Source organism: Kogia breviceps, chromosome X, assembly GCF_026419965.1.
Source record: "Kogia breviceps isolate mKogBre1 chromosome X, mKogBre1 haplotype 1, whole genome shotgun sequence".
In the NCBI taxonomy this organism is placed as follows: Eukaryota; Metazoa; Chordata; class Mammalia; order Artiodactyla; family Physeteridae; genus Kogia; species Kogia breviceps.
This window is the reverse complement of record NC_081330.1, coordinates 98,374,273-98,398,556: the sequence shown is the minus strand read 5'-3', so window position 1 is coordinate 98,398,556 and position 24,284 is coordinate 98,374,273. Positions and strand designations below refer to the sequence as shown.

At 36.7% G+C, this 24,284-nt stretch overlaps 2 protein-coding genes across 20 annotated transcripts in view; one reads left to right on the top strand and one right to left on the bottom strand.

Moving 5' to 3' along the window:
• The window catches only part of CASK (calcium/calmodulin dependent serine protein kinase), a 401,244-nt gene that overhangs the window by 157,970 nt on the left and 218,990 nt on the right, over nt 1-24,284 (bottom strand). The gene's annotated exons all lie outside the window — the stretch shown is intronic.
• Nucleotides 18,446-19,456, top strand: GPR82 (G protein-coupled receptor 82). Its single transcript, XM_059050729.2, has one exon. The coding sequence runs from the start codon at nt 18,446-18,448 to the stop codon at nt 19,454-19,456; it is 1,011 nt and encodes a 336-aa protein (XP_058906712.1).

Sequence of the window (24,284 nt, the reverse complement as noted above, 5' to 3'; positions counted from 1 at the left end):
ATGTATCTAGATATAGCTGCAGAAAATGTCATATAATTGTAATCAGGAGATGTCATTAAGGCAACCATTCTCCAAAGTTTGGCCAGCATTGTTCTTTTTTTTTTTTTTAAACATCTTTATTGGAGTATTACTGCTTTACAATGGTGTGTTAGTTTTTGCTTTATAACAGTTTTTTGATTACACACAGAATCAGAATGCTGTTGGCTTAATATGTAAAAGCCTGTTATGACAAACTGTAAGGATCCATTCATAAGTTTCTGTCACAGAGTATAAGAATTTTTTTTTTTATAGTCAGAATACTTCTTCAAACTTCAGGTAGGCCACTGACTGGGAAATCAATATTAAAGAGCATGAAGAATATCGTTAGGGCTGAATTTATTTTAATGAGATTTGGACCATATACAGTTAGTGTTCAGTTAGTTGTATGTCAGTAAGTATACACAAATGGTTGAACAAACAATAGGTCAAAGCAGAATTATATTTAAAAAACAAGAAACATTTGAGAATAAAAATAGAAATTTGCAGAAAAATCAGCTCAGAAAAAAGTAATAAATTTTATATTAATTACTCTGCTCTGACAATCGTTAACAAATGCCAAACTGAAAGTCAGTACTTCTGTTTGTATAATTTAAAAATATGACAATACTGATTTTCTCTCATGTTCTCAAAATTAAAATCTTTTTTACATTATTGGTAGACATTTTATATCACTACATGTGTCTATTGTAAACATACAGTTTGAATGGTTAAATTACATTATCTATTATTATTACTAGTAGTAGTTTTCTGGAACATTAAAAGAAACACATATACACTCATAATTCAAGAAGTTTTCTCATTATTTATATTAAATGAGATGATCCCTGTAAAGCCCTGCACAATGGCATTCTTAAAAAAGTACACTGAGTCAATTCTTGCTATAATATTTGTGATAAAATAAATTTTGTTTAAAGTCAATCTATCTATAAGCTCCTAAAAGATTTTCTTTACCAACAGAAGTTTCACTAATAACATACCTTGGAGTAACCTGAATCCTGAGAATGTTTCTAAATTTTTAGAAAAATTTGCTAAACTTACCAAATTTAAGGGTATTTACTACATATAATCTTCTATTTCTTATTGAACATTGGTGTACACACGTCAGAAACACTGTCCCTACCTCCCCCAGGCCAAGATTTAGTTCTAGAAGCATACAGAAAAGGGAAATTCAGAAGTATATATATATCCTCACCTTGCAAAAGGTCTTGAGAACAAGTTTCTAAATAACATCTCACAAATGCAAAACCAAACAAAGGCATAATTAACTGCCTGGTTGCGAGAGTAAGACCTAAATCCTGAGTTTTGCTGTTAGTTTTGGAAAAGTATTCTGTGCAGAGCTGGGTTTGATGGCAGTTGAATTTCTAAGATAAGGTCAATAGAAAAAGAAAATTCTGTTCTAGTACAGAAGATTTTGTTTTCAACTTCTTTTTAAAATGGATTCTTCAGTCCTGCTGATATGAAAGTAGAACTAATATAATTACAGCTCTGTGAAGCAAAGCCTTACTGAAAAGTTATCCATAAGAGAAAAACAGCATGAAATAGAGTTCTCTCAACAGGCAGCCTGGATTTTGCAGAAACATGTTAACAGGCTAATTATTTTTTAGCCTTTTGAAGTATGAATGGAAACTTATTTTTACCAGATATTAAAATATATTCTTATCCTTCATTAAGGATAACACTGGAGCACATGCAAGGATAAACTTATCAATGGAACAAAATGCACAGCTCTACGCAGACCCTCAATGATACATAAGAAGATTATATGACAAATTAATCACTCTCAACAGGGTAGGAGCAGGAACAAATCAGAGGGCAACCTAGGATTCTGTTAGTCAAGATGTGCTAGAAGCTTACAAAGTGGGGTTCAGCGAATTTTTTTTAACATCTTTATTGGAGTATAATTGCTTTACAATGGTGTGTTAGTTTCTGCTGTTAAATGAATTTTTAAAAAGTTTTCTGAGTGACTCTGATACACTTTCCTCCTTCAAGGAGAATCACTGCAAATAAAGGAGACATCACAAAAAGCATAGGGGAAGGAAGAAATGAATTAATAAATAGTGCTGTGCTTATTTAAAATAAAAGCCAATTTATAGCCTCGCCTCATATCACACCAAAAAAATTATAACTGGATCAAAGAGTTAAATGTAAATAATGAATGCATTAAAAGACTTAAAAATATGTGACTAACTCATCTGTGGAAGGGAAAAGACTTCCTATTAATAAAATAGAAATAACCAGAGGGAAAGATGCATAGATTTGATTTTTAAAAGTAGACTATTTTTTTTTTGTCAAAAACCATGAACAAAAATAAAAGCAAAAGCACAAAGTGAGAAAAATATTCACAATAGATATGACATTTACTGGAGAGTTTTTTATGTCAGGCACCAACGGACACCATAAACTTCCAAAGAAACTTGTATTTTTAATCAGAAGAAAGCATTTGAATCTCAGAATATAATCTGAACTATGACAACTCGAATGAGATAGAAGCTCTCACGATGGATGATGCAGTGTCCTTTTTCGTAGCTACATGGCCCAGTTGAGAACACATTCCTGTAAGTGGCTGCTATAGTGCCTCAGTTCAGTCTGGTTTTCAAATTAAGACATGGAGGACTGCTTGCGTGGAGGTAACAATAGACTCAGAGCTAAAATGGAAGTGCTAGGTTTGTCGTAAACTTCTATTTTTCCTCTTATTTCCCCCCTTCAAGTTTACATGCAACGGAATGGGAAGCAAAGTAAAATATATTTATGTACCTTTTACTGTGCTGGGTGCTCGCAATGCATTATTATCATTTACTCCTTATTGCATCGTGATTGAAGTATTTTCTGTATTTTCCATATGAGGGGATGCAAGTTGGCAGACTTTTATTCCACAGGCATTGTCTCTGCTAAGACACTGCTTTTCATTTTATTCTGCCCAAGCACAATGGTAATTACTGAGATGTCTTTTATTTTTTTAAAAAAAACCATAAATGGGTATTAATATGTATTTAGGGCAAAAAATTCTGCCTATTACTCATCAAAATTGTGTGATGTCAAAAGACCAAAATCTTAAAGAACTAGTTTTCTAGCTATCACACATTTGTACACTCTGTGAAAGCTCTGCCTGAAACATGGACAATAAAGCAGTACAAAAGCATACAGGTTGAATAGAAGGAGAAAAAAAAAGAAATCAAATTAGAGCATCTCACCCTTATTAATTTTGCTTCTAGCCCAGGAAATGCATAAAGAACCATCATAAGATGAGCTTTGGAAAAGGTTTCTAATTGTGGTTTGTACACAGGTATTGATGATGCATAGAATCTCTTTTTGTGTTAGTAAGCCATGCAAGTTATTCCAGGAGCAACAGTTAACTGTTACAGTTATACTCTGGTTTGGTAATTCTACATGTAATCATTTTTAGGTATAAAATATTTCAAACATACAAAAAAGTGAAAATACAACATAACAGGCAGCTAAGCACCCATCACCCAAATTGTACAGATGTTAATGTTTTGGCCCTATTTGCTTAACTGTTCTCTTGTACCTATACATATTCCAAGAAGATATACTAAAGCTCATCCGGAGGTATCCGCTTGCCTAAAGTTAGTGTTTATCATTTTGATGTACATGTTTATACTATTATAACATTCGTAAGTGGCATGAATAACAATGTGCATTAGTTTTTGTTTTCAAAATTTAACAAATAGTATCTCACTAATACATCCTTTTGTAACTTTTTTCACTCAAATTATGTTTGTGTTGATAGATTCATTCGTTTTAACAGATGCATAGTGTTTTACTGTGAGAATAAACAACAGTTCACTTCTCCATTTCTCCTAACAATGGGCCTTTAGGTGGTTTCCACTTTTTCACTATTAGAAACCATGCTCAAGCGAAGTCTCCTGTGTGCATGTGTGGAATTTTTCTATGGCTGACACCTAGAAGTAGAAATGCTTGGTTGTAAAGGGTATAAACATCTTCAGTTTATTTCAGTTGTGACAAATTGCTCTCCAAAGTGATTTTACCAATTTATACACCTATCCCACCACTAGTAAGGTAAGAGTTCCTCTATCCACATCCTCACCAATACTTGGTTTTATTAGATTTACTAACTTTTGCCTGGGGGGTGTGAAATGGCATCTCCCTGTGGTTTTAATTTGTGCCTCCCTGACTGCCAGTGAAATGGAGCAGCATCACCTCCTGTTTCTTTTTTGCCCATTCATGTTTCTTCTTGGGTGAATCATCTATTTATATCTACACCATTTCCCCTTTTCCCTTTAACGAGTTGATTTTATTCCATTTTTTTTCCTTTCAAATTGTTGAAATAATTATTTATATATTATGTATACTAATCTTTTGTTCTTTATATGGGTTGCAAATAACTTCTACCAGTATGGGACTTGACTTTTACTTTGCTTATGGTTTCTTTTGCCAGACACCATAAGGAAAGGAAGACGTTTTCTAATCAATAAATCTAGATGAACCCTGGCCTTCTGAAATATATACACCCCTCAAGGACTAAGCTAAAGAATTTGCAGATGAAATTATCTTATAATTATACACCTTGGCATTTCAGTCAGAAATAGTATAGTACATAGGAGTGCAAACGAGGTGTCCCCTGAGAACAAAAATGTTTTCTGAAACTTAACCTACAAAATTCAAACATCTAAGTATTACAGATATGCAAACGATTTTAAAGGGATAGAAAGTCTCCTAGACCAGGAGCTGACCTGTTAAGTGTATCAACATATTTAAAGAAAGAATTGGCCATTCACTAGCAGGTAAGTGAGGGAAACTTGGAAGAAAAAGGGGGGTGGAGACTAGGAAGATGTTGGTATTGCCCACGCAGAATCCAGGGGAATCATTTTAACCAATGGACCAAGAGTATTACCATCCCACTGGTAAAGCCATGGGGAGGATTATGGTGGCGCTGCATCCAATAGGTCTTCTTAGCCTACTGACATTAAACATTAAATAATGAACTGAGAGGCAGCATAATGGACAGGTTAATAGGGCAGCTGCTGCAACCAGAATGCCTGAGTTCAATTTCTGGCTCTACCACTTACTATGTAACCTTGTACAAGCTCTCTTTCCTCTACTGAGAAAACAAAAATAATAGGAACACCTAACTCATAGTGTTAGGGAGACTAAACGAGTGAATAAAGGTTCTTGGCCATTAGGAAACATTCAATATATGTTACTGAAATACTCAAATGCCAAAGAAAAGACAGGGGAAATATATAAAAACGGAATGCTCAGAAGCTGAAGATACACATCAGAACTAGGAAGATACATAGTGGAAGCTGACCTGGACCAAATGAGGTGGGGAAAGCACTCATAAAGGGTAATTTAACTTTAGCTTTCACTAATAACAGCAACGTCCAGGACAGTAGCTGCAGCAGACCCATGCTGTCAGAACCATACTCTGAAACTTGGGCAAGTAGAAGAGGAGAGGATGCCAGAAGAGGGACAGTTTGAAAGAATGGGATTACTTAGCCTTAAAGCAGAAAACTAAAAGAAAGGCATTAGAGCAAAAATATGCGTGCGTGCGTGCGTGCGTGTGTGTGTGTGTGTGTGCGTGTGGTGTGTAGCCTCAGAGAGCAAGCAGAAAGAGGACCACTGAAGGATGGGAGTTGCAAGCAGCATGTTTCACCAGACTGTAGAAGAGTATTTTCTAACAATTGCAGATCTCAAATGGAATAGAAAGCCAGTGAGTTATTTGCTGGTAGAACTATTTCAATGTAGTATGGATCCTCAGCAGGCTGGGAAGGCAGCAAAGCATTTCAAGCATTTAATAAACTTTGGATTAGATGTTCTTTAGATCCCTTTAACAGAAGTTTTGGGTTTTACAGAACATTCAATACCTTAATAATGAGTGGCAACCAGGGGCCACCTGTGATCTTGTTGCTCCATCATGTTGTGCCCATACAGTCATGCCCTCAGGGCTATTCAAATGTGTGGGGGGCAGAGGAAGGAGGCTGCTTGCTGTATGGTCAATGGTCCCCAAGCAGTTTCCCAGAATCTTCTTTTGTAGCAGATTTGTCCCATGTCCCTTGCTCAGCACATCACAGGCATTCATTAATATTTACTGCTAGAGAGACTGTTTAAACTCTATCTAAAATAAGTTGATGGATTCTGGGAGTTTTGTGACATTTGTTATGTTAGGTGCTCATTTCTTTGCTTTCTTACTGACACTTCGCTTTGTTGTGCATAATCAGAGTGGTCAAACAGGTTACTGCACTGCATCCTGAAGCAGGTCAAGGCACCTTCACTGTAAAACTGGCTCAATAGTATAAACTCAGGTGGGAGTGGTAATCCCTCTGATGTGTGATATTTTCAAATTTTATCCAATGGCAAACTTCTGGACTAAAAAATCTTAATGCCTTCCTTTAACACTGCTGGCAATACTGTTACAGGCCCTTTCCTGTTATACACATTTCCTTTCTCTGTTTCCTTCCTCTTCTCATGTTCTATCACCTACCAAGATCTTCTAGTACTCCCAATACTGCCCCCTCTATATTTTTTCCTTTCCTGTACTCAGCAGCACCTCTTTCTCTGACTTTCTCTTTTAATTGCCTTTCTCGTAATTTACTGTCCTCTTATGTGTTCCCTGATTTGTCAGAAGCAGAAATGCTTCATTATTTGGGTGGAAATTTCGTTTGTACTCAAAAGAAAAACACTGTTTCCGCTATATTAAAAACAACTTTCAGCTGGTTGCAAAGGGAACTGATGAGGTTTGCATGCATGTTCATATTCAGTTCCCCTTTGTGGCCAGTGAGACTTGAAAAACACTGGAACACACAGGGTCAGCTCTTGTGCGGACTGATTATAGAGTTCCAAATATATGTGGCAAGTAGTGAGAGGTGTCAGCTAAATAAGTAACTGAGGGTCTCATGCTCTGATAGTTGGCATTTGTGATCCTGCAAATAACTAAACCTCGAGTAATAAGTACAACCTAGCACGGTGGGGGAAAAAGCTACTAAAGGGGCAAGCTAGACTAAGCATCCCTCTGTATCCTTTTAGGCTCTAGTATTGGAGATCTCAATTAATTATCCAGTTCTTAGGATCAGATAAGCAGAAACAGACTTTTCTTCTAGTTTTACTGAAAAGCTAGATTAGTTCTGGAAATAGAAAAGGGCTATTTACAGAGGATAAAAAGTACAAAGGAAACAGCATGGATTCCTGATACTTTCAGTACACCTTTTAATACAAGAAATAATCAAAAGAAAATGACAGCTCCAAGACTGAACTGAGGCACAGCGGGTATCCCTTTGCAAAGTAAACTTAACTTTTCTTTTTGGATGTTATGCAAGGAGCAATGGACTCTGAGGTACACATACTATATTAATCCCAAAGGAAGAGCCAATGTATTGTACTTTGAGGAAAAAAATATAAAAATCCAGTTAGAACACTGCTGTTGCAAGCACAGTAAAGAAAATGTGACAGATTAAAATTCTCTGCAGCGGGACTTCCCTGATGGCGCAGTGGTTAAGAATCCGCCTGCCAAAGCAGGGGACACGGGTTCAAGCCCTGGTCCGGGAAGATCCCACATGCCGCGGAGCAACTAAGCCCATGTGCCACAGCTAGTGAGCCTGTGCTCTAGAGCCGACGCACCTAGAGACCGTGCTCTGCAACAAGAGAGCAACGAGATGCCACCGCGATGGGAAAACCACACACCGCAACGAAGAGCAGCCCCTGCTCACTGCAACTAGAGAAAGTCCACGCACAGCAAAGAAGACCCAACGCAGCCAAAAATAAATAAATAAAATAAATAAATAAATAAAAAATACTCTGCAGCTCTTCCTATCCAGAAGTGGAGTCTTTGTCCACCTCTTGAATCTGAGCACGCATTGTGACTTGCTTTGACCAATAAATCGGGGTGGACATTGTATGGCATCTAAGCAAGGCCTTAAGAGGCCTTGCAGCTTCTAGTTTTGTGCTCCTGGAACCCCAAGACCATCACGGTGTAAATAAACCCAGGATGAAAAATCACATGGAGATACTCAGCCTGCACAACCATCTCAGCTGAGGCTCCAGACATGAGAGAGACCATCATGGACCATCCAGCCTCAGCTGAGCTGCCAGATAACTAAGAACCTGCATGAATGACCCCAGGAGAGACTGACAGTAGAACTGCCTGGTTGAGCCCAGAACAAATTGCAGGATTGAGAACGAACAAATGGTTGTTGTCATAATCCACCAAGTCTGGCCATGGTTTGGCATGCAGCAAGAGGTAAATGATGCATATAAAACAAAATTAAAAATATGTGTACCATTAATTTCTAAAAAGGTGACAACAAATATAGTAAGTAATTTCATTAACAAAAAAGACAATGCCTCTGTTTTGCTTAAAAGCTCTGTGTGTGTGTGTGTGTGTGTCTGGGTATGAAAGAGAGGCAGAGATATTTATTTTCCAAACCACTGCAGAGTGGAGAGTGGCAGGGTTATTGAAGATTTCGTAATGAACCATGAGTTGTCAGAGATAACAAGCATATGCTGCATGATGAGGCAACTGGTTAGGTGGTATCTTAACAGCAGGGGATCTGCGTAGTTTAAGTTGACAGGAAGAAGTAACTACAGTGGAGGATAAAGGTGATTTCTCCTATGCTTTCTTCATTAGGTAAAATACACTTTAAATTACACTTGTTGATAGACATGACATGTTTTCATTTTAGTATTATTTGACTATTAAAACTATGTCCATGAATTGCTGATTAAAAAAAAAGTTAAGAAAAACTAAAGATATGAGAAAAATGTTCGCATACTAAAATGTCAGACTTTCTTTTTACCGCTAGGATAATTGTAGTTGTGAATGATTTTACGAAGGTGACTCTTGTGATAATCACTAGTACAAAACAAAACGAAATCTCCAAAGGACATGGCCTATTAAAGGCAGATGAGTGTCAATGGGTTTTCAGCTTAAGGACAGAAATCCATCGTCCATACAATTATTTTTATTCTATCACGTTTAAAGTGTTTTTCAGCTACTAAGATAAAGAATCATTTTGTTAGAGCTTAAAAAAACTAAACTTTTAAATTGTTCTAAGTTTCTAGCTGGAAAATAGTGCAAGGCGGGCAGCTTATGCTTCAGCCTTTAACAGCAAAAGAGGTTTAACTAGGGCTGGTAATAGATTGCCCTCTGCTGGTCAAAGCGTCGCCAAAGAAATGATTCTCTACAGACTTTTTCTGTGTTAAAATGTAACTGTGGTTTCTTTCCAATTTTCTCTACCAGATACTTCTGGCGATATGGAACTCCAGAGAACTTATATTTCCTGGCTTCAATATTTTATTTGTAGGTTTATTAAAACGATACATTTTAGGCTGGCTTTTTGATGGAGGAGGAAGAAGAGAGCACATGGTAATATTAGAAACTATACCATATATAGTACAATTTGAGAACTATGTTATAAGACACCAACACTTGTTTAGAGTGATACCTTAAAATGACTACTTCAAGTCTAATATATCTCTGTCAAAACATTATAAAGACGCAACCATCAATATAAGCAATGATTCAGGCAAGGACCATCAATGAATGCTAAAATCCACTGGGTGAAAGGGGAAAAAATATATTCAGAGAGTCTCAAAATATGACCATCAGATTACTTATCAATTACAGAGGGGAAAAGTACTAGTACAATGGAAAGTTGGCAGCAATTAATAAATTTTCAGATTGAAAACTGATACATTTTTGGTCACCAGGGATACTTGGTCACCTTTATCTAAAACAATAATCCAGATTCTGGTAGTAGCTAAGAATATGGGATCTGAAGTCACACTACCTGTGTTCAAATATAGGCCCTACAATATACCAGTTACATTACCATCAACAAGTTATTTATCCTCTATGGACCTAAATCTTCTCATCTAGAAAATGATAGTAATAATGGTATCCATCTGAGAGATATCTTAATTAAATATCTTAACAATTAAGTGAATATATATAAAAGCACTTCAGTGGTTATCATTTATTATTATTATAAATTTTCTAAAAGTGGTTCTCAGGAAAGCTTGTTACTTCAACACTTGGGGGGTTCTTAATAATAGAAAATAAATATAGACACTAATAGGTACAGGATGTAAGACCTCAGATACCCAACTCTTCCTCATCTTCCTTTGATATCTCTTTTTTTCCCCCTTGAATAAAGATAGTGACATGGAGCACGAGATTTAACCTCAAGACAATTTTACCTAGAAATTCCAAAGAAGCGATTGGTAATAAAATGTCCAGGAAATGATCTTGAGAAGAAAGGGCAGTGGTGAGGTTTCTGGGCACTGATATATGATGTCTTTTTAACTCCCTAAATCTCACTGCAAGTCATAATCCAAGGTGTATGTATGTGTTTTGTACCTGTGGTAATACAATGGCCTAAATTATTTTTAGAATTCTATAATCAAATGCTTCATTTTCATAAATTTTAATCTACTTTTGGCTTTTCAAAGAACCTGAAAAAAAAACGGTAGGTTCTGAAGCATGATATGAACCAAACTTGACTGACTCAAAGATGCTGAAATTCAAAATGTGACTGTCCCCCAAAATCTCTTTGCCTCATCTAATCCAATGCTAAAGTTTCCCTTTCCCTAAACCTACTAATTTCCCATCTGTTTTCCAACTGCCACTTCTGAGGTCATTCCAATTCTAATGACTGTCACCATGTTTCTATGGTGTACATTTCTAGAAGAAAATGTCTATCCAGTGCATTCAAGCCAATATGGAAAGACAAAAGCCAAAGGTGAAGTATAGTGAAACTCTGCTGGCGGGTCCATTTAGTCATTAGACCTTTCTTACAAAGTTAATCACTTTTCTGTGCTATTATATATTTACAAACTTTGGACTGTAATTTCTGCTGTTTTTTAATAGTTCTTGAGGAAAATACTCCCATGGTTTGCTGAGAAACCAGCTTGCAGCAGCAAGTAGAGGATCTTCACACCCTAATTAAGGGTGGGAGAGCCATGATTATAGCTGCTCGTGGTAGACGGCGAGGGCCTGAGCACAGTGAAACTGGAGACAGAGACAGGGCTGTGGCCAGACACCACATCCTGAAGAGAGCGGGGGTGCTCAGAGAACCTTGAACAAACCACAGCTTTGAGTAATAGGTCTCTGCTTCACTCCTCCTAAAGGTAACTACTGGCTCGGGTGTGCAATGAACTAGATAAAGGATTCCACTGCACCCCAACCCCAACTCCCCCTTGAAGAAATAATTATCTTTTGAATGTGAAGTTCTAATGTGGACTACATAAGGCACGTCTTCTCTTCCTGCACACCAGCCTCCCAACGCTCTGAACTTCTGATGGGTCAGATAGAATGCTTAAAAGGCCAACTGTTGACATTTTAGAAGACACTAGCTTGGGTAGCCCCAAATAACTGTCTATTTGAAGCACAATGGTTCAGGTATGACTGAGCTGTCCTGTGTCTTCTGGGTTCTGGCTCCGAGGCAAGTTGAAAAGGGACCCTATCCTAACCCCAGTAATCCGTCAGGAAAGCTCTCATGCACCCCTGCTGAATACAGCTCACCATGGATTGTCAAAGTAAATTATAGCATGCCCGCCCTTTGAACCTCAAACATCTCAAAAGCAGGAAACTTTGTACAAGGCAAGACTTAGACTCTGGGGAACTACTCTAACACCTCAAGGAGTAAATCATAAGGGTCAGAGCAGAAAACTTAGGAAGCCAGTATTTGGCAATGATATAGGAAGTAATTAGAAGGGTTAGGCAAGAGCATTTAGACTTGGAAACAGAAGCAGAACTCTGAAGAGGAGAAGCATGGGAAAGATGAATGAGAACCAAAGAAAACTGTAGGTGACCTAAATGAGAAAAGTCCAAGGGGCCACTTTTACACAGAACTTGCAATTCTTGAAATTTCTGCCTGACAAGTTGTATTTCTGTTAATCTTGTATTCTCTGACATTTACACCTTTTTACCAATTGCAATAATACTTCCCAGTATGTTAGGAAAATATAAATAAAAATTTCCTTATATTTCAATTAGGGAACTCAAAATCACTTAAATCATAAAGAATTTATACTGATATTGATGGGATCAAAATTAGCTTACTGAAGTCAAAAGTTTTCAAAGAAAGAAAAATATTGGGCTTGAGTTCTTCCAGTCTATTCTGCTACTTAAGAGTCTAGAAACCCTGTCTGAATGAAATTAAAAATATTCAAAACTTGATTCCAGTTTACTTACCATAAGGTACCCTTATTGACTCTAGAGAAAAACCAGTAATTTCTGCTAAGGTAGAGGGTGAGGTTGAAAAAAACCAAACATGTGCCTTGAAGTTAATTTACTAGTTGTGTCACCTTGGGCATGCTATTTAACATCTTTGAGACTCAATTTCCTCATGTGTAAAACCGGGCTACCACCACCCATCGCTGGGGCTCTTATATGTAAAATGTTCTGCCTGGTACTGGCACAGGATTGTTGCTCACCATGCATTCTCTTCTCTTTCGTTTCAGTTCCTTTGGACTGTAAGAACCACTCTGATTTAGTTTTCTCCCTTTCTAATTCATAGAGCACTTAAAGTCTGTACCACACATCACATATTAATCTGAATCTTGGCTTGCTTCTGGAACCACTCTTGAATTTCCAGAGACCCTAAATTAGCTTGTGGTTGATATACTTCTGTGACCTCCACATGCCACTAGAAACACAGTAGGAACTCCAATAAATATTTGTGAATTGCACTGTTTAAGAAAACTACAGAGCTCTAAAAAAAAAAAAAAAAAATCAAAATAGAGGAAGAAATGGCAAAAATTACACCTATCCAGGCATTCTTGCCCGATAAATTATCAGTCATCTGACCATCCTTTTAAGCAGTACTTCTGACTCTTCTTTGGTTCAGTGGTTGACTGACATCTGTGGTAGCCAGCTTCCAAGATGGCCCCCAATGACCATCACCTCCTGATATTTATCCCTCCCACACTGAATCACTGATGGCTTTGGGTGACCAACAGAATACTGCAGAAGTGACAGTGTTAACTTTAGAGGCTAGATCAAAAACAGGCATTGCAACTATGGCTTTGTTCTTTTTAATCACTTGCTCTGTGAGGACAGATGGCTGCATGACCTTGGGAAACTTATGCAACTCTTTTGAGGTTCACTTTTCCTCACCTTTAAAATGAAGATATTTATTTTATAGTATTTATTTAACAGGGTATTGTGAAGGTTGAATAAGACATGCATATAAAGCACATAACAGGATGCCTGGCACATAATAGGCTTTCATTAAATGTGGCTAATACTGGTGTGGTGGTGGTAGAAGCTGCAGTAGCAGCAACTGACTGGCTGTGAGATGTGAAGGAAAGAGAGGAATCAAGGATGATTCCTAGGTTTTTGGCTTGAATAACTGAAGAAGTGATGGTGTCATCTACTGACTTCAGGGACAATAGAAGATAAGTTGTGGAGAGTAAGGACATTCTTTTTTCTTGGGCCGAAGGTACTTATTAAGCCTCAAACAGGTAATACTAAAATTATCTTTCAATCATTTATAAACAGGATTCCTTTTCCATTCTTTCTTCTCTAAATTATTTTGAAGTGTTTTTTTGTTCTAAATTCCTTCCTGGAACATGAAAAATTGTTGAAGTAAAAATGATAGGAATTCCAGAGGTCAAATTACTCTGCAGTCAATGGCCATGTACCCCTGGATGAATCACTGTTCTTAATTAAATGATGGCAAGCACTGCAAATGCAAAGATGAGTAACAGCAGAACAAAATCCAGACACTCAGGTAGTCCTCACTTTTGTTTTACAGAGAAGTATTAGCAAACATTAGGAAGGATTTATGCAATCAACAAGAAATAAGATAAGCATCAGGGGTTATGAGAATTGGCAAAGTACGTTTATTAATTTTAAATGAAGATTTACTGATAACTAAAGTGCTCGAGCTTGATGAAATTAGATTTCTGTTCCCATTCTCAGACTCCCACTGGTTTAACTACCCAAGGAAGGGTTAATGTGTGATGCAGGTCTGGCTCCTCAGCTGTACACACTTAGCTTTCATTTAGTTAACACTTCATAGACTGATTAAACAATACTATACATAAAATTGGTTTCACAATTCTTTATATTGTAATATAACTATTGATTTTATTTGAGGCATATTTGGTCTTCGGATTCTCGCACTTTCCAGGATTCCCCAAATTCATTATGAAATGCTCCAAACAATGTACTACTTTGAATCTGAATGGAGGCAGCACAGGACAATTTGAAGTAGAATAAGTTAGTTCATTAGTTAACCAAGAAGAGACTCAAACCCCTGAATGTACTGCTCTGGGCCTCACTTCTTTACCCCCCAGCTCTGTGATATTTGATTCCAGTAACCTGCTACAAGTAAGAAAACTTTGCATTTAGTTTCCCTTTATTCGTGATAAAGCTGAATTGCAAATAAGCCATCCACAAACGATTTTACAGACAAGTTTGTACCAATATTTTATTGGGTTACTATTTACTATGGAGTGGTTCCCTCTAACACTGTATTGTACAAAACTAACTAGTCATGGGGATTAAACCTTTGAATTTAACTTCTGCCAAGCATGCTAATGAAGTTAAATGAGGTGTAACCGGTTCATGAAATAATCAAAAGGAAGCACAGTATATATACTGTCCACTAATTTCCTCCCACTATAGAAACAGAGAAATGAGTTTGGCGTTTTTTTTTTTTTTTTGAGGAGGTAGTTGCTACATTTACCGTAACTAGTGAATTTCTTCAATACTCTGTTTAATTTCCTTTTCTTCCCACTGCAGTTCGTGTCATGCAAGAATCTATTCACGCTGACTAAAACTGAAAGATAATGGAAGAGTGATGATCAGAGAATTTAAAATCTGAAATTTAGCATCACCACCCTGAACAACAGAGCCTTGGTTAGCATAAACTACTCATACAGGTAAGACTGATCACTTTTAACTTAAAAGTTAACTATAAAAACTCTAACAGGACTAAAACGTTTAAGTTTTGAAAGCTGATCATTAAAAAAGGTCAGCATATTAATTATGTAGATAATTCATTAGTAACTGAAGTTAGAATTGTAGACGTCTTTCATTTGTCAAATTAGCAGAGGCACAATGTGTTACAGGAGTGATTCAAGACAAGACATTCTGCTGAGAGGAATGCAGACTTGTACACATTTTCTAGAGAGCAATCCTGTATATATAACGTGATTGTTATTTGATTTTTTGAGCTTTAGAGTATTTTCTAAATTTTACAAAATAATTATCTAGCAGTTTTATAGTCAAACTTTACTTTTAAAGGAGAGGTACACAGTAGATACAAATTTGATGTTTGGGAAGCTAAAGATGGTCAACTAGTTGTCATTTGTTATAGTGAAGGTTCCTATAGTTTCGATGTCATCTGTCTGATAAAGCTAGCCTCTGTGAAAGTCTTTTTACCGCTCTTCTGTTCTGTAGCATTTGCTAGTAGAAAAGCAAGGCAATGGTAATGAATAATATGAGATAAGAGATGCTCTATGTGGTGGTCTAGTTTTTTTAAAAAAGGAATACTATCCATTAATACAGAAGCACCACCTTTATAGATTTTAGTACACATGCATTATCTACACAAGGCAGGGGCTAGTGTTTTTCTTTAACATAATCAAAAAAGGAAGCTCCATTCCTTATGTAATATAAAAATGTACTTTGATCAGATAATTTTTTCTTAAGAAATAAACTGGCTAATTTCACTCTCTGACTGATTTTTTTAAAAACATCTTTATTGGAGTATAATTGCTTTACATTGCTGTGTTAGTTTCTGCTGTATAACAAAGTGAATCAGCTATGTGTACACATATACCCCCATACCTCCTCCCTCTTGCATCTCCCTCCCACCCTCCCTATCCCCCCAACTAGGTGGACACAAAGCAGGGAGCTGATCTCCCTGTGCTATGCGGCTGCTTCCCACTAGCTATCTATTTTACATTTGGTAGTGTATGTATGTCCATGCCTCTCTCTCAATGCATCCCTGATTGCTCTTTTCATGGGCAAGGTTAGTCCATTAATATTTATTTTGATGATTTCTATAATCTTGCTTTTAAAAAATATTTATTCCATATTTTAATTGATTTTTTCTTCATTTTTGTTCCATCCCCCCACCCCCCAGTAAATTAGAATTTCAGCACTCTATTCCTATTTTTTCGGTAGTTACCTTGAAATTTTGTCATGCATATTTAACTCGACATATACTAAAGTGAAACAGTATGTTAATCCCACTCCCAAAGATTACAAAGACACTGGAACATCAAGTTAGATCCCACTCTTGACTTGCATATTATTCTTGTCCAACACTTTCGTTCTGTCCTGTTTTAAATCCACAAATTTGAAATTACTCTTAAAATACATGACTATTTTGGTTTGGATTTACATGAATGTTTACAATTTATTTGCTCCTCATTCCTTTTTGCATTGCAGACCATCCTTTGGGAGCATTTTTCTTTCTTCCTAAACTACATCCTTTAAAGTTCCTTTAGTGATAGTCTCTTGTTGATAAACTCCCTCAGGTGGTGTTTATCTGCAAACGTTTCATTTCAGCCTCAATCTTTTTCTTTTTTTTTAACATCTCTATTGGAGTATAATTGCTTTACAATGTTGTGTTAGTTTCTGCTGTATAACAAGATGAATCAGCTATTGTATACATATATCCCATATCCCCTCCCTCTTGTCTCCCTCCCACCCTCCCTATCCCACCCCTCTAGGTGGTCACAAAGCACCAAGCTGATCTCCCCCTGCGATGCAGCTGCTTCCCACTAGCTATCTATTTTACATTTGGTAGTGTATATATGTCAATGCTACTGTCTTACTTCGTCCCAGCTTAACCCTCCCCCTCCCCGTGTCCTCAAGTCCATTCTCTACCTCTGTGTCTGTATTCCTGTCCTGACTCTAGGTTCTTCAGAACCATTTTTTTTTTAATCTGACTGATTTTAAAATCAATTCCAATTTGCCAGGCTGTACTGGATTCAGATACAAACTCACTCTGAAGCATATGGATTGTTTTCTAAATAAAAATTGCAAAGCAACAAAATAAAATGATAAAGACACTGGTAGACATTAAGGGTCTTAGTATTTGAACCTAGAGATACTCAAGCTTTCAAGTCTTTGGGTGAAGATTGGTTTAAAAAGTTATTTCAAAATTATAATGGTATATTTTGGGAAAAATCCCTATTTCTATAATCTAAGATGCAGAAAATATAATCATGATTCTGAAGAGGGGTAGAGAGTAAAATATTCCTGAGGGGCTGGGGGCATATAAGAATCTCAGAAGGCGGTGGGTAGTAAAAAGTTTTGTGTTTATCAAAAGCGAGAATGAGAAGAAAAAGATCGAGAATCCCTATTCTAGATTATAAAAGAGTGAAGAATGTAGTACTTAGAAAGGTATGGTGAAAAATACAGAGAAATGAAGCACATTCTGAATAGAGCTCATGATTTTTATTTGACCAGAATCCAGAAAGTTTTCTTACTTCCACCTGAAAGAAGTAAAGGCATGAGAAAAATAAGAATGAAAAGGAGTTTGTACCTTTTGAAGCAAGAAATATTTAAAAATAGGACATTAAAAAAGCAAAATCACACCTGCATTTATACTGTGATTAAAATATCTTCTTAAAAGAAACTCTGAAAAACCAAGATACTAAATTACACACAAAGACACATGAGGGTGCTCTAACCAACAAGCAGTAGCAACTACAGTTCTGACACAGAATCTTAAACTAGATTTTTATTGAAGTATGATAGATTAGCATTAAATATTGGGAACAAGAAATTACTGATGCCATTTGGTAAAGATCCTGGGATTCTGGTGTCCATCCTTGGTCACTACACTTACCTTCTGTTCAATTCAGGATCTTGCCTGAGTGTTTATGTAGAATTCAGTTTACTTCTGAAATGTGAAAAGTGACTTTTCTAATAGTATTAGATTATAGAGAAGTTCTTTAGCCATGAAAAGACACCATTTTGAAAAGTATTTATGTACAATTAATGTGGTAATTAAAAATCGGTCTTCTATTAACATGGCCACAAAATACTTTTGCAACACTTTCCTTAGGCTAGTGTGTGCCTTAAAAATTTTTAAATTACCTTTCTAGGCTAAAAATCAATTGTCATTTACAAATTGCCTTAAAATCTAATATAAGAATTATAAATTTCTCTAGTGTAAAATAATAAATCTCAGGCATTTAACTATTTCTATCAAATTTTGTTTTTTAGACAAAGGCACCATCCACAATAATCAACTTTCTTTTATTTCAATTGGACAATCGTGATTAGAAAAGGTGAGACAGCATCTATACTTTCCCTTTTCATCCAATATATTTATGTTACTATTTTATTTTATCCAATGCTTTATAAAAAATATTTAGCTGAAATACCATCTATAATTTTAATACTAAATATCTGCAATTCTGTTCTAGTTCCTGTGGCAAAATTCAAGGAAATCTGATATAAATGAGTAACAACTCAACATGTATTCAACCATCCATGATCTCTTCCATGGCTTTACCGATCATTTATACCTTCCTTTGTATCATTGGTCTCTTTGGAAATTCTCTCTCTCAGTGGGTATTTTTAACAAAAATATCTAAGAAAACATCAACACACATCTACCTAGCACATCTTGTGACTGCAAACTTGCTTGTGTGCAGTGCCATGCCTTTCATGGGTATCTATTTCCTGAAAGGTTTTCAATGGGAATATCAATCTGCGCGATGCAGGGTGGTCAATTTTTTGGGAACTCTATCCATGCATGTAAGTATGTTTGTCAGCCTCTTAATTTTAAGTTGGATTGCCATAAGCCGCTATGCTACCTTAATGAAAAAGGATTCCACACAAGAGACCACTTCGTGCTACGAGAAAATATTTTATGGCCAGTTACTGAAAAAATTTCGCCAGCCCAACTTTGCTAGAAAACTGTGTGTTTACATATGGGTAGTTGTTCTAGGCATAATTATTCCAATTATCATATACTACTCAGTTGTGGAGGCCACAGAAGGAGAAGAGACCTTATGCTACAATCAGCAGATGGAACTAGGAGCCATGATCTCTCAGACTGCAGGCCTCATTGGAACCACATTTATTGGATTTTCATTTTTAGTCGTACTAACATCATATTACTCTTTTGTCAACCATCTGAGAAAAATAAGGACCTCTACATCCATTACAGAGAAAGATTTGACTTATAGCTCTGTGAAAAGGCACCTTTTGGTCATCCAGATTCTACTAATAGTTTGCTTCCTTCCATACAGCATTTTTAAACCCATTTTTTTTGTTCTACGCCAAGGAGCAGACTGTCAGCAACTGAATTATTTAATTGAGATAAAAAACATCCTCACCTGTCTTGCATCAGCCAGAAGTAGTACAGACCCCATTATATTTCTTTTTTTAGATAAAACGTTCAAGAAGACACTATATGATCTCTTTACAAAATCTGAGTCACCACATATACAACCCTCTGGTTGATTTCTGAATGGAAAACAACACCAAACAGAAAGTGTTCATATGACTCTATTAGGGACCCTAAACTACATGATTAACAGGTCATAGCTTGGTTGATAATAGGCACCAAGAAAATCTCTTTGGTTTTTAAAAATAAACAAACAAATAAGCAAACATAAAACTCACTTTACGGTTCTACTTATAGTGAAAGTTGAGATGGCAGAGTTAACAGAGGCAAAAGTCAAGCATATTGAAAGAATCCCACTGCATATGAAACCAACAGACCATTTTCTGTTTAAACTCAACCACGGATGCTTCTATTCAAAACATAATACGTCACAACTATAGGATAAAGAAGCAAATGATTTATGACTTTTCTACTTTTTAGTAGTTAGAATACAAGGGTCCATCTATGGGTAATGTCTTGTTGGTAGCTTTAAAAATGAGTAAAAGAAAAAAGTGAATAAGAAATTTCCTCATTTACATCCTATCTAAATATATGAATAATGTACTGTAAAAATCCAAGGTTTTATTTTATAAACACATTATTTATTTGGTGTTATCTGGTTCATGATCCTGGGAGAAGCAACATTCATTGATTCCAGTATTTATTAAGTAGATGTTATTTATAAATACGCTTAAATATTTGGATTAGTCAAAATAAAAATGAATATAATGTCATTACATGCTGATCTTCATCACATTTTGTATATTTTCCTCTGTATTCAATATAAATAATGTTATTAATGACAAACAGTACCTAGCATGTAAATATGTTTAATTAATTTCTGTGAAATAAATGAATGAATGATAGGCAGTATAATAGTATCGTCGTTGCAAGACTGGTCTCTGGAGTTAGAGTCCCTAGATTCAGTACTAGTCCCACCTCTTTTTTTTTTTTCTTTTTTTTTTTGCGGTACGTGGGCCTCTCACTGTTGTGGCCTCTCCCATTGTGGAGCACAGGCTCCGGACGCGCAGGCTCAGCAGCCATGGCTCACGGGCCCAGCCGCTCCGCGGAATGTGGGATCTTCCCGGACTGGGGCACGAACCCGTGTCCCCTGCATCGGCAGGCAGACTCTCAACCACTGCGCCAACAGGGAAGCCCTAGTTCCACCTCTTATTTAGCTGGACAACCTTAGGCAAATCACCCTCTTTAAGTGTTAAGTTCTTCATTTGTACAATGAAAAAAATACTATGTAATTCATAAGTACTATGATTAAACCAGATGATGTTACTATTATGAGTAGCTATCCTTTACTAAGTACTTGCTATTGTGCCAGGCACTCTGCTTATATGCGTCACATGTATTATTTTAATCATCACAACCCTAATGTATGCCAATTTACTGATGAAAAAAACTGAAGTGCATAGTTAAATAAGTCATCCAAATTTTCTCCAATATCTAAGTAAATATTTAAAGGGTAAGCCTTTCTGAATGGTCATTTCTTTCTTCCATGCAATCTTGTCACAGTAAGACAAATGATGATGGCTATATTCTGTATTATATATATTATAATTTAAAATAAGAAAGAATGTGTGTTTTGTCTTCCTAAAGAGATCATAAGCACCTTTGGAGCTTTAGTCTCTTTTCTATTTCTACTCCTATGGTACTTGAATTCTCTCTGCTCAGATAAGAACCAAACATAAACAGCTGAATAAAACTGAAGTTGAATAAACCTTAACTGTAACCTGCTACTTCGTTAGAGACTGCTTAAAGACTCATTTATTCTCTACATGGTAATTTCTTCAGTGCTCAAAAAGTTTAAAGTTCACATGGCACTTCTAAGCCTTTAATCTCATAACATGTTTCGTTCTAGAATTTAAAATATAGAAACAATTCACTATACAGATTCCCCAAGAGCCATGTGTTCAAAATCACTAGAGGTTTTCCCAACACATCTGTGCAATTTTCATTAAAAAAGAAAACAGTAAACATTTTTTCTCCTTTTTTACTTCAGTGTTTAACTGAGAGAAGAAAATGTTCAGAAAAACATCAGAAAAAACACATGCTGGCTTCAAATATTTACAGTATACAACTATTCTTTTATAGTAGCAATCTTATTTCTGCCTTATTCTTTTTAATTTGCAGAGACGAAGGAAGACCTGGGAACTCCAGGTGACTCCCTAAGTGATGGCTGTAAACAGGGGTGTCCAATCTAGTAATTTCATAGACATGAGAATCAAATAATAACTCAAAGTCGACCAGGAGACTTCCCAAGACATCCAGCTTTCTCCACAGTTACAGCAATACTTTTATTCTTACATAAGTTTTAAAACCAGAACTCACTAGACTAAGAGGAATTGAGAAGATGATCAATAGTTTTCATTTAACATAAGCAGTACTGTATTAAATCTCACTGCACTTAGGAGTTCTAAAGATATATGTAACTTGTAAAAATCATTATTAAAAATCACTTTATATCACCACTATTTAAATAAAAGATAAAAGATATTACACCAAAGTAGAGTTTCCTACATTTAAAAAAGGCAGGAAAAGAGATATGCAATTTCTCAAGTTACTCATTCTGATAGACAACTTCTGTTTTAATTCTCTGTACTGAGCTTATTAATCACCATGTTTATACCATAGATGCTTTCGTGAATAGGTGATTGTAAATTGTTGAATTTTTGGTGTAATTGAAGTACTGCCTATTTAATGTCATGGCAAATATTTTATATAAGGTATCCCTTTCTAAATTTACCCTAACTTTAAAGTGTGAATTTCAGAAAAACAATGTTTTTAGTGTGTCCGTGATTTATAGTCAAACACAATTTCAGAAACCTCAAATTCTGACTTAAAGATCAACAAGATTATATCTTAACAGGCATGATAAATGTTTATTTCCCTCTTTATCCTTTCATATATACACTCCCATCAAGGCAACTTGCAAACTATTAATCAGGAATACATACCATTAAGACTAGACCAGCAAAATTAAGGATGTACTACTCAACCTGAAAGTGAGTTTCTATTCTGTGAGTAGAAGAGGAAGATGTTGAAGAAGGGAAAAATTTTCCTCTACCCCTGTAGGTTCTCCTGGCTGGTCTAAGAGTTAAATTGACATGAGACAGATTAACAGGGGAAAAAACAAATTAAATTATGTACCTATGGGGGTTCCATAGGAATATGAGGCCCATGGACAAGCTGGGCAATTGGAACTTATATGCCATCTGAGAGAAGGAGAAGGAGGTAGGGGTTTGGGACTTCAAAGCGGAGGAAGGCAATTCACATGGAGATAGAAAGACAAATGTTTGGTAAACAAGTGCTTGCTACTCCATGCAAAGACAATGGAACACAGAGAGGACTCTGGCATGCCCAGCCTGCTCAGCTCCCCCACCATACCAGCCCATATTCTTTGCAGACATCTCTAGTGATAGTACTCTTCCTAGACCAAGCCCTTTAAATTCTTTCAGGTGCTTAAGGAGGAGGTAAAAAGAAAGACGTCCTGAATCTTTTGTTTCTTAAAGACAACCAGCCCCCCAAAATCTTCAAGCCAAAGAGATACATTTTGGGGGTGGCAAGTTTTGTTCCCTTACAATGTCAACCCTGTTCTGATTTGGTAAGGACGACTGCAGCCCATCCCTGGCTTTGCAGTCTGCAGGGTGGAAGTTGTTATGAACAAATGTGTGAAGACAGGTTGAAAGGAAAGCTTACTTGGCAAACCACAAAGGGAGCATAGAGGGACACTGGTAATTTGCTAAGCATTTCAATCCTGCAGCCCAATGCCATGACCCTTCTCTGACTGCCCCCAAATTCAAAGTGAGTTGATATCAGTGGCAAGAGTTACTACAGCTAGAAAGGTTTTATACCTGACAGCACAAATGCTCTGGCTGTATCATACATGTTTGCTACCGTTGGCTAAAAAGGAAAGGAGCAGTGAAAGGATTCACATCTGGGCTTCCCTGGTGGCGCAGTGATTGAGAATCCGCCTGCCGATGCAGGGGACACGGGTTCGTGCCCCGGTCCGGGAAGATCCCACATGCCGCGGAGCGGCTGGGCCCGTGAGCCATGGCCGCTGAGGCTGTGCGTCCGGAGCCTGTGCTCCGCAACGGGAGAGGCCACAACAGTGAGAGGCCCGCGTGCCACAAAAACAAAAACAAACAAACAAAAAAGGATTCACATCTGTTAAGCAAAAGAAACAGTCATTCAAAACTTTTCAAACCAAGGAGTTGATTTTTTTTGAAGGGGGGTGGGTGGAAAAAGTGAAGCAAAATCATCTTAAATTTATCTTGTATTTCTAAGTATTAAAACCCCACTTTCAAGCTGAACATGTACATTATGCTCACAACAACCTTACGAAAGTAACACAGAAGGTAAGCCTGTGTGCTTATTATAATAAAGAATAGAATAAGTAAGTTTTCATTTTAAGGAGAATTTCAATATTTTATATAAACCCGAGAGACTTTTGGTTGTTGTGGTAAGAGATGTAAGAGAAATGTCAAGAGCAATAGAGGAAGAAATACCGTAAGAAATCCACAATGCTATGGCAACTAGCGTGATCTGATGAACACCCATTTATAATGAAGTCTGGCCCTAAGCTGGTGAAAGGAGAACTGATACCATAAAGGGACCAGAGAGCAGCCAGGCGTGTTCATGGGTTAGCGAGGAAAACCATTTAAAGGAAGCACACACAGAAATGCTTGGGCGGAGGCTCCTGGCTGAGCGGCTGTGAGACTGGGGTTTTGCAGTTCTGAGAACTAAAAACGGAGCCCCCAAACCTCCTGGGCACAGGCCCTATTCAGAATAGAAAGTGATTGTGTGTACAGCAGTTTGCTCTCAAAGAAGCTGCTTAACTTCAACTTCGTTTATTAAAACAGTATATCAGTAGGTCAGAGCCACAGAAAGGTCTAC